Source organism: Bos grunniens, chromosome 17 (genome assembly GCF_055505025.1).
Source record: "Bos grunniens cultivar Pamir isolate PY7600 chromosome 17, Bosgru_T2T1.0, whole genome shotgun sequence".
NCBI classification, from domain to species: Eukaryota; Metazoa; Chordata; class Mammalia; order Artiodactyla; family Bovidae; genus Bos; species Bos grunniens.
The window spans coordinates 62175084-62191879 of record NC_141181.1 but is presented as its reverse complement, the minus strand read 5'-3'; the positions used below and the strand labels follow the sequence as shown (position 1 = coordinate 62191879).

The 16796-nt window shown below is 40.7% G+C and overlaps 1 protein-coding gene and 1 non-coding gene across 5 annotated transcripts in view; one reads left to right on the top strand and one right to left on the bottom strand.

The window, feature by feature from the left end:
• The window catches only part of PTPN11 (protein tyrosine phosphatase non-receptor type 11), a 70653-nt gene that overhangs the window by 25707 nt on the left and 28150 nt on the right, over positions 1-16796 (top strand). For 2 of the 4 annotated variants that reach the window (XM_086348145.1, XM_086348143.1), the window contains exons 3-6: positions 1323-1514; positions 3249-3441; positions 6116-6232; positions 6872-6985. In XM_086348145.1, the coding sequence (XP_086204271.1) occupies positions 1323-1514; positions 3249-3441; positions 6116-6232; positions 6872-6985 (616 nt within the window). Of the gene's footprint in view, positions 1-1319; positions 1515-3248; positions 3442-6115; positions 6233-6871; positions 6986-16796 lie in introns of all 4 variants that reach the window. The other 2 variants (XM_086348144.1, XM_086348142.1) reach the window with 1 other exon arrangement.
• LOC147355553 (U6 spliceosomal RNA) lies at positions 677-783 on the bottom strand. Its single transcript, XR_015144936.1, has one exon. It is a non-coding gene; the product is annotated as a U6 spliceosomal RNA (small nuclear RNA).

Genomic DNA, 16796 nt, shown 5'->3' with positions numbered 1-16796 from the left:
GGAAAAGATTGTTACCACAAATTAGAAGTAGATATTGTTGTTAACATTGTAGAGTACTTTTTCATACTTTGTTCCCATTTTCCTTTATCTTTGGATAAAGATAGTAGTGTTTATATTTAACAGAGGCCTCATCGATAATGGTGTAGGGTCAGACTAAGAAATACAGGTTAGTGGCTTTCATTTTGGGATTGCCAGATTTCTTGGGTCCACAAAGATGATTATGAGTAACGAGGTATATTTAGTAGTTTGGAAAACCAAACGGAAAATCATCAGACTGCCTAGGCTAACCAAGTTTTAGAAACTTTTGGCCAGTGTGTTACGTCAGTTCAGTGGGTTGACATATTAGCCATCTCATTTTGGAAAGTCTGTCAGTTATATGTCTTTAAAATGATTTTTAAAGATACAGTTATGTATAATATCTTAAAGTGTATAGTGAGACGAGTTTTGACAAGTGTACTTATTAATGCAACTAAAACTCCACAATCAAAATCTTGACTGTTTCTTTCACCCTCAAAAGTCCCTTTATGCTCCTTTCTAATCTTCCTCCTGCTACGAGGTCAGCAATATTAATATTCTTTTTTCTATCCCCATTGACTAACTTATTTGACAGCAGTATATAAATGAAGTCATACAATATATTTTCTTTTGTGTCTGACTTCTTCTTCTCTTTTTTTTTTAAATTATGAAACGCTTCACCAATTTGCATGTCATCTTTGCGCAGGGGCCATGCTAATCTTCTCTGTACCATTCCAATTTTAGTATATGTGCTGCCAAAGTGAGCACTGGCTTCACTGTCATAACCTAATGTTTTAGAGATTCACCTATGTTGTTTGTGTATATCAATGGTTCTGTGTCTCTCTTTGTAAATTCCTATATGATATTCCATTGTATGAGTATTTGTATACATTTTGGCGACAAATATTTGATTTTTCATTTTTCTTCTACTACAACGAGGCCACAATGAATATTCTTGAACCAATCTTTGGTAGCCATGAAGCGTCATTTTTGGAGGGCAAAATACTTAAGAGTGGGTTTACTGAATTATCAGGTAAATGTATGTTTTATTCTAATGATATTCATTTGATTAATTAGTGATGAGAAAAATGATTGCCCCTTAATATACACAGAACCCTTTGTGTTGAAATGGTTGACTGTGTGATTATTTTTCACTCAATGCATTTGTTTAAAAAAAGCCTAAATTTGTACCTTCTTTGGGTTTGTTTCAGTTAGGTGAAATCTGATAATGAATGTGAGATCCATGTTTACTAGTATAGCTCTTCATTTGTCTTCCCCCCCACCTTTCTAATGGACTATTTTAGAAGAAATGGAGCTGTCACCCACATCAAGATTCAGAACACTGGTGATTACTATGACCTGTACGGAGGAGAGAAATTTGCCACTTTGGCTGAATTGGTCCAGTATTACATGGAACATCACGGGCAACTAAAAGAAAAGAATGGAGATGTTATTGAGCTCAAATATCCTCTGAACTGTGCCGATCCTACCTCTGAAAGGTCAGTTCTGTTTCCGTAACTGTGGAGCCTGCGTCTCTCCCGTGTCATAGGTGTGATGTGAATGCATCATGGGGGTTTGGCTTCTATCTGTTTATTAATCTTAAAATCTTAAAAATCTCATAATCTTAAAAGTTTTACTAAAGTAACAGTGATAGAATCAGTTTACTCTCAGAGTGGCCTTTTCTTGCAAAAGCTTCAGTCACTATTACTTAGAACTCATAGAAGTCTCAGACAGTTCCTGTATAGATTATACTTGGTACATGAATAATTTTAAGATTATTGAATTTGAATGTTACTGAACTTTGAGAGTTAGGAGAGGAAAATGAACGCTAATGGAAACACCAAAACGGTAGTAGTTCCCTGTAGCTCCTGACCAGCTATTCAGCAATGTCACCAACAGATGTCAGTTTAAGCTCAGAAGTGGGAAAGCAGAGAACTCAGAGGGTTCAGATTGTTCATAAGTTCTTTGATGTTATATCCACGAATGTGTGGGAATGACCTTGCTTAGAGGGAATTGTATTATTTCTGAGATCTTTCCCTTATTTTGGAACTAAGCTGATGAAAGCTGGGGCTTGACTTATTTGTATTGATTTTATTGGTTTTCTTCTCCATTCTCCGTCTCCTTTCTGACTCAGTACCAAATCAGGGTCTCTTAATTAGGTTTGTATATTTTCCATCTTCAGATAGGTTTCTTCTCTTTATACCTTCATGTCATTGTTATTTTATGCTGATCCTTTGTTTGCCAGCCAGATTATTAAGCAAAAGACTGTCAGCCAACTCTCTGCAGTTTATTTCTTTTTTTTTTTTTTTGCAGTTTATTTCTTAATTTTGCTATCTTTGGCTGAGAGTGGATGAAAAATATCTTGATATATATACCTTCAGTGATGAGCAATTAGCACTACATGTGGATCATGTAGTGATCTTCCTCACCAAGATCCTGAGGGAAAAAGCCACATTATTAATATGACTATGTTAAGATATTTTCTATAGTAACTTAGAGTAGTATTTTCTCAAAGTCTGATTTCAGACCACCTACTCTAATGTGCTAGTTAAAAATGCAGATTGCTGGGCCCCATTCTGACCTAGTGTATTGGTATCTCTGATTGTAAGGTATGAGAGTTCACATCATTAGCCCAATCCTTTGCCTCTACTCCAGGTCTCATGTGCATTAAAATTTGAAATGATAACCCAGCGGATAGTCCAAATATGTGGACAGCAAACTTGGAGGCTCTTGAAGTATAAGTTGAAAATCTGGGAAAGCTTGGAATATTTGAATTCATTTCTAACAAAAGATCCCTTTTTTATGGAGTGTTTGCATGCCAAAGCAAGGGCAAACATTCAGATGATTCTCTGTCACTACCATAACTCTCTATTATAATTGCTTTAAATGACTGTGATTAAATAGTTGGTCATTTTAGGGTTGGGCAGTGGAGAAATGGCAGACTGCCTTTTTAAAAGATGAGGGATTTAAAAGAAAATAAGAAAGATTGAGGATATTTGTGTTCAAATGACTGTGGGCTCATTTAAGGAATTTAATGGTTACTCATAACATCTTTATCATTTTTCCTGCATGCTGGGGATGCAGGTTCAGTCTTGAATAGGATGGATCAGTCTCTTGGACGAATGTGTCTGTTTTAAATTGTTTTGAGATATGACTATGGATGGTAGTTTTATAAAAGGATATTGTGAACTCATTGCAGAACTCAATTGATTGTCATTTAAAAAAAAACCTAGGTGGTTTCATGGACACCTCTCTGGGAAAGAAGCAGAAAAATTATTAACTGAAAAAGGAAAACATGGTAGCTTTCTTGTGCGCGAGAGCCAGAGCCACCCTGGAGATTTTGTTCTCTCTGTCCGAACTGGAGATGACAAAGGGGAGAGCAATGATGCCAAGTCTAAAGTGACCCACGTCATGATTCGCTGTCAGGTAAAGCCCCAGCTGAACCGTGAGTCTTCTGAAATGTCATCTTTGGGTGGTTTTTCTGTTGGGAGAAGACCAACACCATTTCTTTCAAAGTCAGGTTTTCTTTGTTCATTTAGGCGAGGGCTTCTATACTTTGAGTACCTTGTTAATTATAACTGTTTCATCATTTCATGGCTTTATTATATTACTTATTTCCTGTGTGTCTCTAGCAAGTCACCTTCTGCCCTGTGGTATCTTTTTAAATTTTTTTCTGGATGCACCACGTGGCTTGCAGAATCTTGAAGCCTGGTCCTTGGTGGTGAAAGTATGGAGTCGTAACCACTGGACTGCCAGGGAATTCCCAGCCCCACAGTATCTCAATCTACTTGTACATGGTTGCAGCTGGAATCTGCCTCTGTCTGAATTTCTAAAGCGATGGCCTCAGCTCCTCCCTTGGGTTGGCACAGTATAGCCTGTGACTGCATGTGATTTCATATCTTAAGGCTGGGAGAATTGAACTCACCATTTCTTGTTTTTAATGTGGTGGCTAGACCAAGGAGGTTGGGTTTTTGGTCAACTACATCACACTTTGTTTTGACATAGTGTCTTTTTTTTTATTTATTTTAATTGGAGGCTTATTACTTTACAATATTGTGGCTGTTTTTGCCATACATTCATATAAATCAGCCATGGGTGTACATGTGTTCCCCATCCTGACCCGTCCTCCCACGTCCCTCCCCATCCCATCCCTCAGGGTCATCCCAGTGCACCAGCCCTGAGCACCCTGTCTCATGCATCGAACCTGGACTGGTGATCTATTTCACATATGATAATATACATTGACATAGTTTCTTAAATAGTAACTGTGTATTCACTTATTGCTTCGGTTTTTTAATAAGATTAAAAAAACCAGCTTTATTGAGATATAATTCACACACCATGAAATTCACTCTTTTTAGGGTGGACAGTTTGGTGGTTTTGTTTTTTTTTTACTATATTTACAAATTATGCAGCCAATAACACTAATTCGAAAATATTCTCATCACCCCAAAAAGAAACCCTGCGTTCTTTACCAGTCACTCCCTACCTTTCCTCCTCCCCCCAACTCTTGGCAACCACTAATCTCTTCATTTCAGTGGATTTGCCTGTTTGGGGTATTTTATATAGATGGGCTCAGGTAATATGTGGCCTTTTGTGACAGACTTCTTTTACTTAGCATGTTTCTCAAGACTTATCCATGTTGTACCATGTGTCAGTAAACTCTTTCTATTGTCAAACTTTCTGTTGTATGGATATATACCACATTTTGTTTATCCATTAAACAATTGATGGGCATTTTGGCTATCATGAATACTGCATTTATGTAAAAGTTTTCGTGATATTCTCTATTTGATGAGACGTGATGTTCATACTTTCTTTTAATTTGTATAGTTTCCTTTATTATACTAGCTGGTTTAAAGTTTTGTCTATACTTTCTCAAGGACAGTTTCCACTGAATGTTTCCCTCCCAGTCCCAAAATATGGTCCATACTTTCCTGTTTCTTTGCATGGCTCATGAGTTTTTGTTGGAAACTAGGCATTTTATTTTTTTCAAGTTTTATTTTGTATTGGAGTATGGCCATTTAACAATGTTGTGATAGTTTCAGGTGGACAGCAAAGTATTTTACTTATTAAAAAAATTTCCCCTACACCATATGGCTTGTGGTATCTGAGTTTCCCAACCAGGGATTGAATCTGGGCCCTCTACAGTGGAAACTTGGAGTCCTAACCACTGAACTACCAGGAAATTCCTGAAAACTAGACAGTTAAAGCAATATTATGTGGCAGCTCTGGAAATCTGATGTCCTCCTTTCCCAGGGTTTGTTGTTGCTGCTTTTTATCGTTCCTATAGTTGATGCTGTTTGTATGTTTATTGACTTTCCTGTATTCTTTGTCATGTGTGGCCACTGATATCTCTGCTTGGGTAGCATAGTGATCACCTGATGGGTGGACACAGATTTCCTTAAATGCCTTGAAACATTAAATCTCCCAGACTTTGCCAGCATGGCTCTGTGTGTGTGTTTGTGTGTGTGTTGGGGCATGTCTGCCTTTAGTGTTCTGGTACCTTAAAACTCAGCCTTAGCCTTCACTTCCTGGTTGCACACAACCTCAGAATCAGCCAGAGGTAAAGATTAGGGCCTTTTTGGATCTTTCCTGAACTTCACATAGCCCTGCACATGCACATGTCCTTCTAGATTCTCAAGAGTGTGTTGGAGGTTTTCAGAGCCCGCTATGGACGTTGCCTGGATTTTCCTTTTAAGTTTTTGCTCAGTCTCTTATAAAACACTGACTGGTATTGCTGCCTTAGGCAGCTGTGATACTAAACAGTTGCTGCCGATTGTTTTGGGGAGATCCCCTGAAGGCAGGGCTAAATAGGCTCTAAGTCAGGTTCAAAGACAAGCTCTGAAAACAGGGAGCTGCTAAACAGATCAGATAGTGATAATTCTCTGGGGATTGGTCTGGACAGTGTTCCAGTTTCATCTTGTCTACTCCAGTTGTGCTAAGCTGCTTTGTTTGCCCAGCTACTGCGGTTATGAAGCTATTGGTTTTCAAGGCTACCAAGTCGGGGGAGGGTTAGTCTCTGTACTTGAGTTGGGAAAAGCAGTCATTTAACATAAAGGTCATGAGCGTAATTTTTTTTTGTTTTTCGTCATGAAAGGAACTGAAATATGATGTTGGTGGAGGAGAGCGGTTTGATTCTTTGACAGACCTCGTGGAGCATTACAAGAAGAATCCTATGGTAGAAACATTGGGCACAGTACTACAACTCAAGCAGGTAAGCTTATTGGACAGCTAAACTCCACCTCCTTATACAATTAAAGAAGTCCCAACAAAATATTCCAGATGGAAGTAGAATAGTATCATAAACCTCCACATACCCATCACCCAGCTTCAATTATATCAACTCATCAAGTCTTGTTTCATTTATTAGTCCACTCACTACCTTCTTCCTTAGTATTTGTAAATGAATTCTAGACAGTACATCATTTTCATGACTGTCTTCATATATAATTCAAAAGGCCTTATGGAGTTTTAAAGCAAAGTTTTGATAAAGTTTTCATTGTAAATCCAGCTTTGGTTATCTTTAGGTGATCATTGCTTTTCACTTGGGACTTATTGCTATTTTAAAACTCACTCATTACTTAGTGGCAAATGACATCATCTCTAACATGTGGTCTATTTATAAAGAAAAATAGCTTCGAATTTATATCAGCAGAGTAAAGTATGTGAAGATTCCTGACCGAACAGAAAGGAAAGTGAAACTCTATTTGAAAACTTTTATTGTGAATACTGTGAACTTCCTGTCCTTGCTTTTATGAATGCCAACAGAGAAGTCTTTTTTTTTTTTTTTTTGCATTGACACTTTTTTCTGTAATACTTTCTTGTTTTTGCACTGACTGCTGAATTTGATTAGCCCCTCAACACAACTCGTATCAATGCTGCTGAAATAGAAAGTCGGGTTCGAGAACTAAGCAAATTAGCTGAGACCACAGATAAAGTCAAACAAGGCTTTTGGGAAGAATTTGAGGTAAGTTATGAAAAAAAATTTTTTTACATGATTTATTAAGTCCTGTTCTTAGTGGAAGGGAAGTCTTATGTTTGGGATTAGATCTCCAAAAGACTCACTTGGATCTGCAGCTCTTCTTAATTTGGTCGTTGATTGACATGGAGCAAGTTGCTGAGGGGGCTTTTTCAAAAGAGTTGGCGTTATGTTCTAGGAGAAAGGAGTTGGCAGTTAATATTAAATGAATGAGCCATTTGGCTCATGGATTGGCTCTCTTGGTTTGGACCGCTGGCAAAATCCCAGAAACACAAAAGTACCTAATTCTTTGGAAGATTTCCAGCATTGGCTGGGGTCTTTAGGAAGAATATATAGCTTTACTGCAGCAAATAAGTAAAAGACAGCTCAAGGTAGCTTTAATCTGGGAGCTTCTACCTTTTATAAGGTATAATCTGGAAGTTTATACCTTTTCAGAGATTAACTGATTTCTTTCCTGAAACCAGCTTGGGTAGGAGAATGTCCACAGTGGGCTGTGTTCCTGTTGCAGTGAAATGTGTCACCATTGTAACCTGGTTCTCTCCTTTTCATCCCTTTGACAGAAAACGTCCTTAAAAACAATTTTGTGTGTGTGTGCTGTATCCATCTTCATAGTTACCTTTAAGCAGCATGCCTAGTAACCAGCAGCAGCTCCATAAATGTTTGTTGAATGAGTATTTACATGTAGCTAATATTTATGTTATTATATTATTGTTATTCTGTTTATGGGAATGATCATTCCATACTTTTTGTAGGACTTCAGGATTCATAAATATTTGTGGAATGAATGAACGAGTAAATGGCCACATGGAGTCCTTTTTAACCACCATATGTCAGATCACCTTGGCGGGATATTATTTCCATTTTACAGATGAGGGAGGAGCCTTCAGGCTCAGAGAGGCTGAGTAAATTGTCCAACTTTCTGTACCATGAATATTGATTGAATGCAGCACTGAGGATGGGTACAGAATAGAACAGTCATGGTCTTTGCTCAGTGTTCCTGACCAGGGACTTGACCTCATGTTTATTCCTTTATACCAGCATTGGGTTAGTCACCAAGGACACCCTCAAGATGGACAGGGTTTTGTCTTTAAGGAGCTTTGAGTTGAGAGATGGATAAGTACAGAAAGTTCAGAAATCTTACATCAGAGTTTGAGTGAAAAACCTATTTTTTAAAAAAACTTTTTATTATGTAAAATTTCGAATATATACAAATGCAGAGAGAATCATCTGATTGTAGCAGTATATACCTGTCACCCAACATTAACAATCATTGTTAGCTGGACAGTCTTTTTACACTCCACTCCACTTATAATGAAGATTCATCAAGTTATTGTTCTCATTATACTAGCTGTCTCTTGTTGCTGTTGGATCATTTTTCAAATAAGTTCCCCCTGGATCTCTGATTTAAAATCCTAAGCCTCTGAATGTTCTCCTGTGGGAGGCTCTAAGAACAGGCTAGCATCCCCACCCCACCTTCTTTCTTTCTTGGCTGCGCTGCGTGGCATGTGGGATCTTCACTCCCCAAGCAGGGATCCAACCCATGCACCCTGCACTGGGAGCACAGAGTCTTAACCACTGGACCACCAGGGAAGTTCCCTGTATTTTTTTTAGGTTGGTCTATCTAGAAGCTTTGTCAGATCCAGTTTTTCTTCAGCAGGACTGCATATATGTTGGTGTGTCAGGAGGTGCTTGTCACCAAAGACAAGATATTTGATTCTCTTCCTTTTTACTAAGTAGTTTTCAAAATAGCATTCTCCAAAAAAAATTTTTTATCAATATGTGCTCATGGATTTTTAAACACATTTTGTACTTCTTTGTTTTTACTTTATTTTTGCATTGGTACCTTACATTTTGATTTCTATTATTTATTTATCATGGCTGTGCTGGGTCTTCCATTGCTGTGCACGGTCTTTCTCTAGTTGTGACGAACGGAGGCTGCTCTCCAGTTGCGGTGCGCAGGCTTCTCAGTGTAGTGGCTTCTCTCATCATGGAGCACGGGCTCCAGGTGCACGGACTTCAGTAGTCATGGCTCACAGGCTGGGGGCTTAGTGGTTGTGGGCATATGGGCCTAATCACTCCGCAGCATGTGAGATCCTCCCAGACCAGGGATCGAACTGGTGTCCACTGCATCATAAAGCAGGTTCTTAACCACTGGACTACCAGAGGAGCCCTACTCATGAATTTTAACACATTCAGAGTGCGTCTGCTTACAGCATTATCATTTCTGCTGCTCAAATTATTTTAGCTTTGGCCACTGGGAGCTTCTACAAGTGGCTTCTATGCCTTCCTGTACAACTCTAGTAATTTTTTCTAGATTCCTTACTTTCTGGTTTAATAAATTGTTACAGGGTAATACATTTCCCATGTCAGAACTGGAATCAGTCATTTCTCTGAGGAGTGAATTAGCTTCTCTCTTTCCTCCCTTTTTTCCCTTCCTTCTCGTCCTTCCTTTCTTGGGAAGTGGTATTTAGAGACTATAGTCCAGGAGCCAGAAGTGCTTATTGCTATAAGGTTGGTTATTGCCTTCTCAATGGGTGGAGCTAGAAAAAGTTATTTTCTTGAAATAACTTATTTTAAGTCCAGATGAAACTTCCAATTCAAATTTAGGGCTCAGAATTATAAGACTTCCACTGCCTGTAATAATATGATTACTGAAAACAGTTTGTTTTCCTAGTTTTTATTTTTCAATCCTTACGGTAGTTCCTTCAGAGAAATAGAGTCAAGTTACTGTCCTTTCAATTCATTTGTAATAGTTCTTCTCTATATGGTTATTTTCTTTTTTTTTTTTAATTTAATTTTATTTTTAAACTTTACAATATTGTATTAGTTTTGCCTAATATTGAAATGAATCCACCACAGGTATACATGTGTTCCCCATCCTGAACCCTCCTCCCTCCTCCCTCCCCATACCATCCCTCTGGGTCGTCCCAGTGCACCAGCCCCAAGCATCCAGTATCGTGCATCGAACCTGGACTGGCAACTCCTTTCATACATGATATTATACATGTTGCAATGCATTCTCCCAAATCTTCCCACCCTCTCCCTCTCCAACAGAGTCCATAAGACTGTTCTATACATCAGTGTCTCTTTTGTATATGGTTATTTTCTAACTGGATATACAGTTAGGTTGTTTCACTTTATATTTGAATTTCAGAAATTTCTTTCTATAAAATTTTATTTATAATTATATAAAATATTACCTTTGATTCTGAAGTCAGATATAAAAAAATACATTCAAAGAAGTCTACCTTCTATTCCCATCTTTTCCTCCTTATATGTATAGCCCTTTAAAAAAAATTATAGCTTATCATTGCCTTTCAAAAAGCATAAGCAAATATGTATCTGTAATTTCATAACCCATCCTTTCATGGATAAATAGTAGCAATATTTTACACCCTTTTTTTCCAGCATTGTCTTTTTGTTACACTGGAGACCCACCGGACAATAGTGTCTACAGATAATCTTCATTCATTTTTACTGCATACTACTCCATTGTGGGGGTGTACCATAGTTTATTCAGCTTATTGATCAGCATTTGGATAGTTTGCAAATGAAAGAAGATACAATGGATAGCCTTGTGCATGCTTGTTTCTCTATTTTCACGGATTATTATTAATATTAACTTTTTTTTTTTTTTTTTGGTATTCTGTATTTAAAAAAAAAGTGATGGTTGTTACTCATCTTTATTCTTTTTTGGCCATGCCACATGGCTTGCTAGATCTCAGGTCCCTGATCAGGGATTGAACTGGGCCACAGCAATGAAAGCTCTGAAACCTAAGCACTAGACTCCTAGGAAACTCCCTACTCATCTTTAATCTTTATTATCTATCCTGCATGATTTTGGTTAGCATATTTACAGTCTGAAAAGTACTGTTTTTAATTAAAATTTTAAAATATCAAATCTTTTTGGTAAATATAAGAAATAATTATAAGAAGTAAATGGTGAGTAATTTTGTAATCTAGACCCATTTTTATGTTACCTGTTAAAATAACTGGGGCAGTCTTTTGCATCAACCACTTTTCCTATAAAATGTGACCGTGTGTGCGTGCTTAGTCTCTCAGTCGTGTCTGACTTTTTGCGAGCCCATGGACTCTACCCCGCCAGGCTCCTCTGTCCATGGGATTTTCCAGGTAAGAATGCTGGAGTGGGTTGCCATTTCCTTCTCCAGGGAATCTTCCTACCTCAGGGGTCAAACCTGTGTCTCTTGTGTCTTCTACACTGGCAGGCAGATTCTTACCACTGAGCCACCAGGGAAACTGTAAAGTGACTATGAACTTTTAAGAAATTATAGCAGCCAATTGGGTATCTGGTGCAGTGGTGGATTCGTTAAGTTCACTTAGGCAGTGCTTAAAGAAACTAAGTCCTTCCTGCCGCTTGTGGCAGTAGGGAGTTTTTCATGATCCCATTGGTAGGGTCAGGATAAGAACTTAGAAGGAAAGTGCCTAACCTGACTTTTCTGGCCATGGAAAGAAGGTTGACTCTAGATGCTCACCAGATGGTTTCACTCCGTGACATGTCAAATTCAGTTCATCTTGTATACATTATTAACAGCAAAATGAGGCAGAACTGAGCTGGCTTTCAGGGGAAGTGGGAGAGAAACAAGATCATGTCTGAACTCTCCTATATCCTCTTCAGAGGTCAGGCTGGGGTGATGAATTGTCAGGCAGTCAGGGCATTATCGTTTCATTTAAACTGAAGCTAGATCCAAACAGCTGGTGGCCTGCTTTCTAGATCTCTTATGTACCTGCTGCTTGAATCCAGTCAATTTTTTTTTTTTTTTTAATGCCCTTTAAAGTTGGGGCCAGGGGAATAAGGCTGGGAACAGAGCGAACCATTATAGAAGAACTTAGGTCTGTGGAAGCAGAGACTCATTAAAATCTAAGTCCTCTGAAGGAAAAGATTGATCCAACAGCAAGGCGTTATTATTTTAGTGGTTGTATCTTAGTTTTTTCCCCAGAAGATGATAAATTTGGGATCAGTTCCTTCTTACTGTGTGTTCTATGGTCTTTAAAGTCAACCAGAGCTCTAAATTGCAGTGCCATTGAGAATTTAGCTCCGATAGGTACATTTTGTTTGTCTGTATGCCAGGCTTCTGGTTTTCTGTAAAATTCTGCGTGTTCTTTCAGCTATTTCTCCCCAGAAGACACTTACAAATTACTTCCGATTTTGATGCATCTTAAAATATACAAAGTCTCTTCTGAAACTCTTTGGTTCTTTCCTCCTTTGCTCCTGAAATAAATTCAGATTGATGGTTTTCTTCTAGGTCATGTGGTGTGATCAAAATGTTGCAAACCCAAGCTTTGATTTTTTTCCCTGTAGATTCTCTGTCTTTTTTTCTTTCTCCCCCACTTTTGTTTTTTTAACCACATTTACTGTGATAAAATGAGATTGCCCTTTTCTGTAAACATTTTGTGTCTCTTGCATATCTCTGGTCATGACTGCGAAGAGGTGGACCAATATTTCTAGATTCGGTGAAATGAACTAAAGTTCTATTAAAATGAGACTGACACTAAATAAATGAACAGGTAGGTTATGATCCTGCTGTTTTGTCCCTGTGATGTGCAAGTGACCTGAAACCTGAATTCACCACTTGTGCATCATGCATGCTAAGTTGCTTCAGTCGTGTCTGACTCTTTGTGACCCCATAGACTGTAGCCGGCCAGGCTCCTCTGTCCATGGGATTCTCCAGGCAAGAATGGGTTGGGAAATGGGTTGCCATTTCCTCCTCCAGGGGATCTTCCTGACCCAGGGATCAAACCTGCTTCTCTTACATCTCCTTCATTGGTTCAGTTCACATTAGTTGCTCAGTTGTGTCTGACTCTTTGTGACCCCGTGGACTGCAGCACACCAGGCTTCCCTGTCCCATCACCAGCTCCCGGAGCTTGTTCAAACTCATTTCCATCGAGTCAGTGGTACCATCCAACCATCTTATCCTCTGTTGTCCCTTTCTCGTCCTGCCTTCAGTCTTGCCCAGCATCAGGGTCTTTTCCAGTGAGTCAGTTCTTCGCATCAGGTGGCCAAAGTATTGGAGTTTCAGCTTCAGCATCAGTCCTTCCAATGAACATTCAGGACTGATTTCCTTTAGGATTGACTGATTTGATCTCCTTGCAGTCCAAGGGATTCTCAAGGGTCTTCTCCAGCACAACAGCTCAGAAGCATGAACCCTGCATTGGTAGGTGGGTTCTTTACCACTAGCACCACCTGGGAAGCCCATTATCCATTATGGTTTTGTTCAAATGAAAGTGTTGGTGAACAAATAGATACACTTCAACCCTGCTGTTTTATGTCTGCTGTATGCATATTATCTAAGAAAATAGTCCAGGTGAGTCTGTGGCCCTGCAAAGACAGGTAGTCCTTTTTGTTTTGTTTTGTTCACTGTAGCCCCAGAATCCAGCAAAGCGCCTGGCACACAGTAGGTACAACGTATGTTTTGTGTTGTGTCAAGTGTGAGCTGTTTTCAGTAGCAAGAGACACTTGTATTGGCTTTGGACCCTTTGCTTATATTCAATAGGGAACAGCTCTCTGACACTTAAAAAGTATGGAGGAATGTTCCAGGCTTTGCTTTGACATGTCCCTCTTTATTCTTATGCACTTTTCATTTGGAGTCCATGTTGGAGGCTTGGCGAATGCACATTTTAGTCCCTGCAACCTCTCTACAAACTTGGTTAAAACGATGTCATTCAGGATCGCAGTAATGAATTTCAGAGATTTCAGTTATGAACTTTCTGACTTAAAAAAAAAATACACACGGATAAACCCGGCACACCTTCTTCACTGGGGTTCTGTTTTCCAAAGCACTTTAAAGCTTGTTTTCCTCAGTTTTGGTTTTTCTTCAAAGCCCATCCTTCTTCCATTATACACAAGCCTCTCTTCCCTGTCATGGTCTGAAACTGTTCTCCATTTGCATGGGCATTGCAGGCAGTCCGCTGACAGCCACACAGATGTCCTGGATTCTGCCAGAAGCTCTGCCAGCCAGCGTGTCTCCGGAAGGAGCTCGTGCCTATCTTCAAACCCACAGTCTGGTTTGATTTCTTTAAAGTGATTACATCCGCTCAGGGGAGCTATAAATTCTCCTTGGAGGTGGTTAGGTTTTTATGGAGACAAGACTTTTAACTGCACCCCAAAGCTGTGCCTCAAATAATGATTCTTGCTGGTGATCTCTAGCGGAAATCTTCTGCTGGGTGACTAAGCAAACCCGTGTTGAACAACAGCCCCCAACCAGGGCTCCAGCCTCGTGCTTAAAAATGCCCTAGGATGGCAGCCTTGCAGCTGTCATCAGGGTTTTCCATCCAGGCCCAAGCTCCCAGCTGCTATCTTCCTGCAGGCAGAGCATCACAGTGGCTAGGGGGGTCTATTCCACAAGCTTCATTCTGGAGAAATTCCTTTGTTTCCTTTGAACTCTTTCTCTTTCATCCTCCCTCCCCTCCTGCTTTTGTTCTGCGCCTCTCCAGTGTCAGGTTTTTCTCTTTAGGAATGTTTTCATTTGCTGGAGCTGTCTGACATCTTTACAGAGAATTGAAGAACCTGAGGTACTTCCAGGTACTTTGACATCTCTGCTTAACCTTCCCCTTTGCTTTTGAACGCCCTTGGTGCTTTCTACACCTGTGGTTGTCCTTCTGTCTTCTCCATCTAGTGGGCCTGTGTTGTGGGCTCCATTCCTTCTTAGCCCCTTTCTTCCTTAACCTTGGAATGTGACAGTCCCCGGTATATTGAAATAACACTTTCAGAAGACACCAGTGGCTTGCTTTCTTTCTTTTTTGGGGGGCTGTGCTTGGGCTTCGTTGTGACACACAGCTCAGTCATTGTGGTGCATAGTCTCTCCAGTTGCAACATGCAGGCTTGGCTGCCTTGTGGCACATGGGATCTTAGTTTCCCAGCCAGGGATTGAACCCGTGTCCCCCACATTGGAAGGCAGATTCTTAACCACTGGACCACCAGGGAGGTCCCACCAAAGGTTTTCTTAATTGTGATTAAAAAAATAGTCTTTTCTCTGGCCTTTTTCACCCATGAGCCAGTCTTGGAACAGCTGTCCAGCCTCTCTTTCCCACCATCTTCTCATTTCTCTGATAGCAGCATGTGCCTGCTTTATTCCTTCTTCCCATCCCGTGTGCCCTTCTTGGTGTTCACTGCTCTCTCTTCTCCTGACCAGTTAACTCTGCTAGTTCTCCAAGACGTGTCCTGAGCCCTCTGCTCTTCTGGCTTCTCTCTTCACTGAGAGCATGTCCATTTTCACCCCAGCCTGATTACCCCAAGTGGCTTCCAGTCTCTGGTTTTACCTTTTGATTTGTGCCTTCCACACTTCTTGGCTTTCACGTCTCTTCAGATTCAAGCATTCACAACCAGACCTGTTATTTGATTTTTGCCTTCAAACCAACTATCCGTTTTTACATCTCCATCTCTGGTGGTTGTCCTGTATATTCTCTGACCCTGTATGCTGGAATCTTTGGAGCATCCCTTAACTCGTCTTTCTCCTCTTTCTCTCATTGTCATGCACCAGGTCCGGTTGATTTTCCTTTCCTAGTTGTCTTTCTGTTTTTAGAGGAAGGAAGGAAGCAAGCCAGCATTTATGGTCTGTTTAGTGCTGCGCTGTGGGCTAAGGAAGTCATCTCATTGTGTCCCCAGATCTTTTGAGGGAGGTAGATCTTGTGTCCCTGGATGCTCTGTGATCAGGGCAACTCCCCAGGACCACCCAGGCGGGCAGCGGCAGAGATAGGAGTCTCACCTGATGCTAGGGCTGTAGGTGCTCATCGCCCCACAGGACCCCAGCTGCTCTTTTACCCTTGACCTCTGCCCTTCCATTCACCCTTCGTGCTCATCTGCTCCCAGCATTTCTCCCATCACTCTTCTGCTTACATACCTGCAGTGGCTCCCGATGTCCCACCAGAGGTATAGCATTTTCATTCTGAAGACGAAGCACCTGGAAGAAAGGGAGAAAGCTGTCCCCAAGGATGTGGTGGGCAAATAGCTGGCTGTGGTTTGAACTTCCAGAACTTCTGACTCCAAGTCCACTGCACTGTGCTGCTCAGCTGTTGAAGATCTCCTGCCCAGTTCCCAAAGCCCCCTAGCTCCCCGCCTGACCTCATTCTCCACCCCTGACAGCACAACTTCAGACTCTGACCAGTTTCCTTCCCCCCAACTCTAAGGTCACTAGCTCTGGCCTCTTAGCCACCTTTGCTCGCATCCCTACCTTGCTGGGAGGTCTTCTCTTCTTCCTTGTGCTCTGCCTCTGCCTCACCCCTCACTTACCTCAAGCCTCAGCTCCTCTCAGAAACCACCTTCCCTTCATTTTCATGAATCTCACTCCCAAAGTTCCACATCACCTAATTCATTGCACACTGAATGACAGATTATTAAAGATGGATTTGTCTTGTGCTGTGGGCTGCTATTTCCTATGTCAGGTCCTGTTCTCATCTGGGGACTGTGTCTTCTAAATGTGTTTTTCCGCTTATTCTTCCCCTTGTTGGAGGAAGGTGATGACTTGACTTACAACATGCACCTGCAAAGGAACCAGATCTTAGGTTGGTTTTGTCTATTCATGGTGCTTTGTCAGAGCTTGTCCATCAGTGCGGACCTTCTCTGACCGTGAGAGACTCCATCAGCCCCATCAGCCCCTTCATTTCTCGAGGTTGCCGTGGACTCATTTGGGACTAACCGCTAGACTCCACTGTGAGGAAGTGGTAAAAGGCCAGGCCGCGTAGCATCTGGAAGTGGGGGCTTTTACCCGCTAGTGGTGCCTGGTAACATTGCAGAGTTTGCAGTAAAGAGGACAGAGTGAGAATTCCAGTGTTCCTCTTTGCA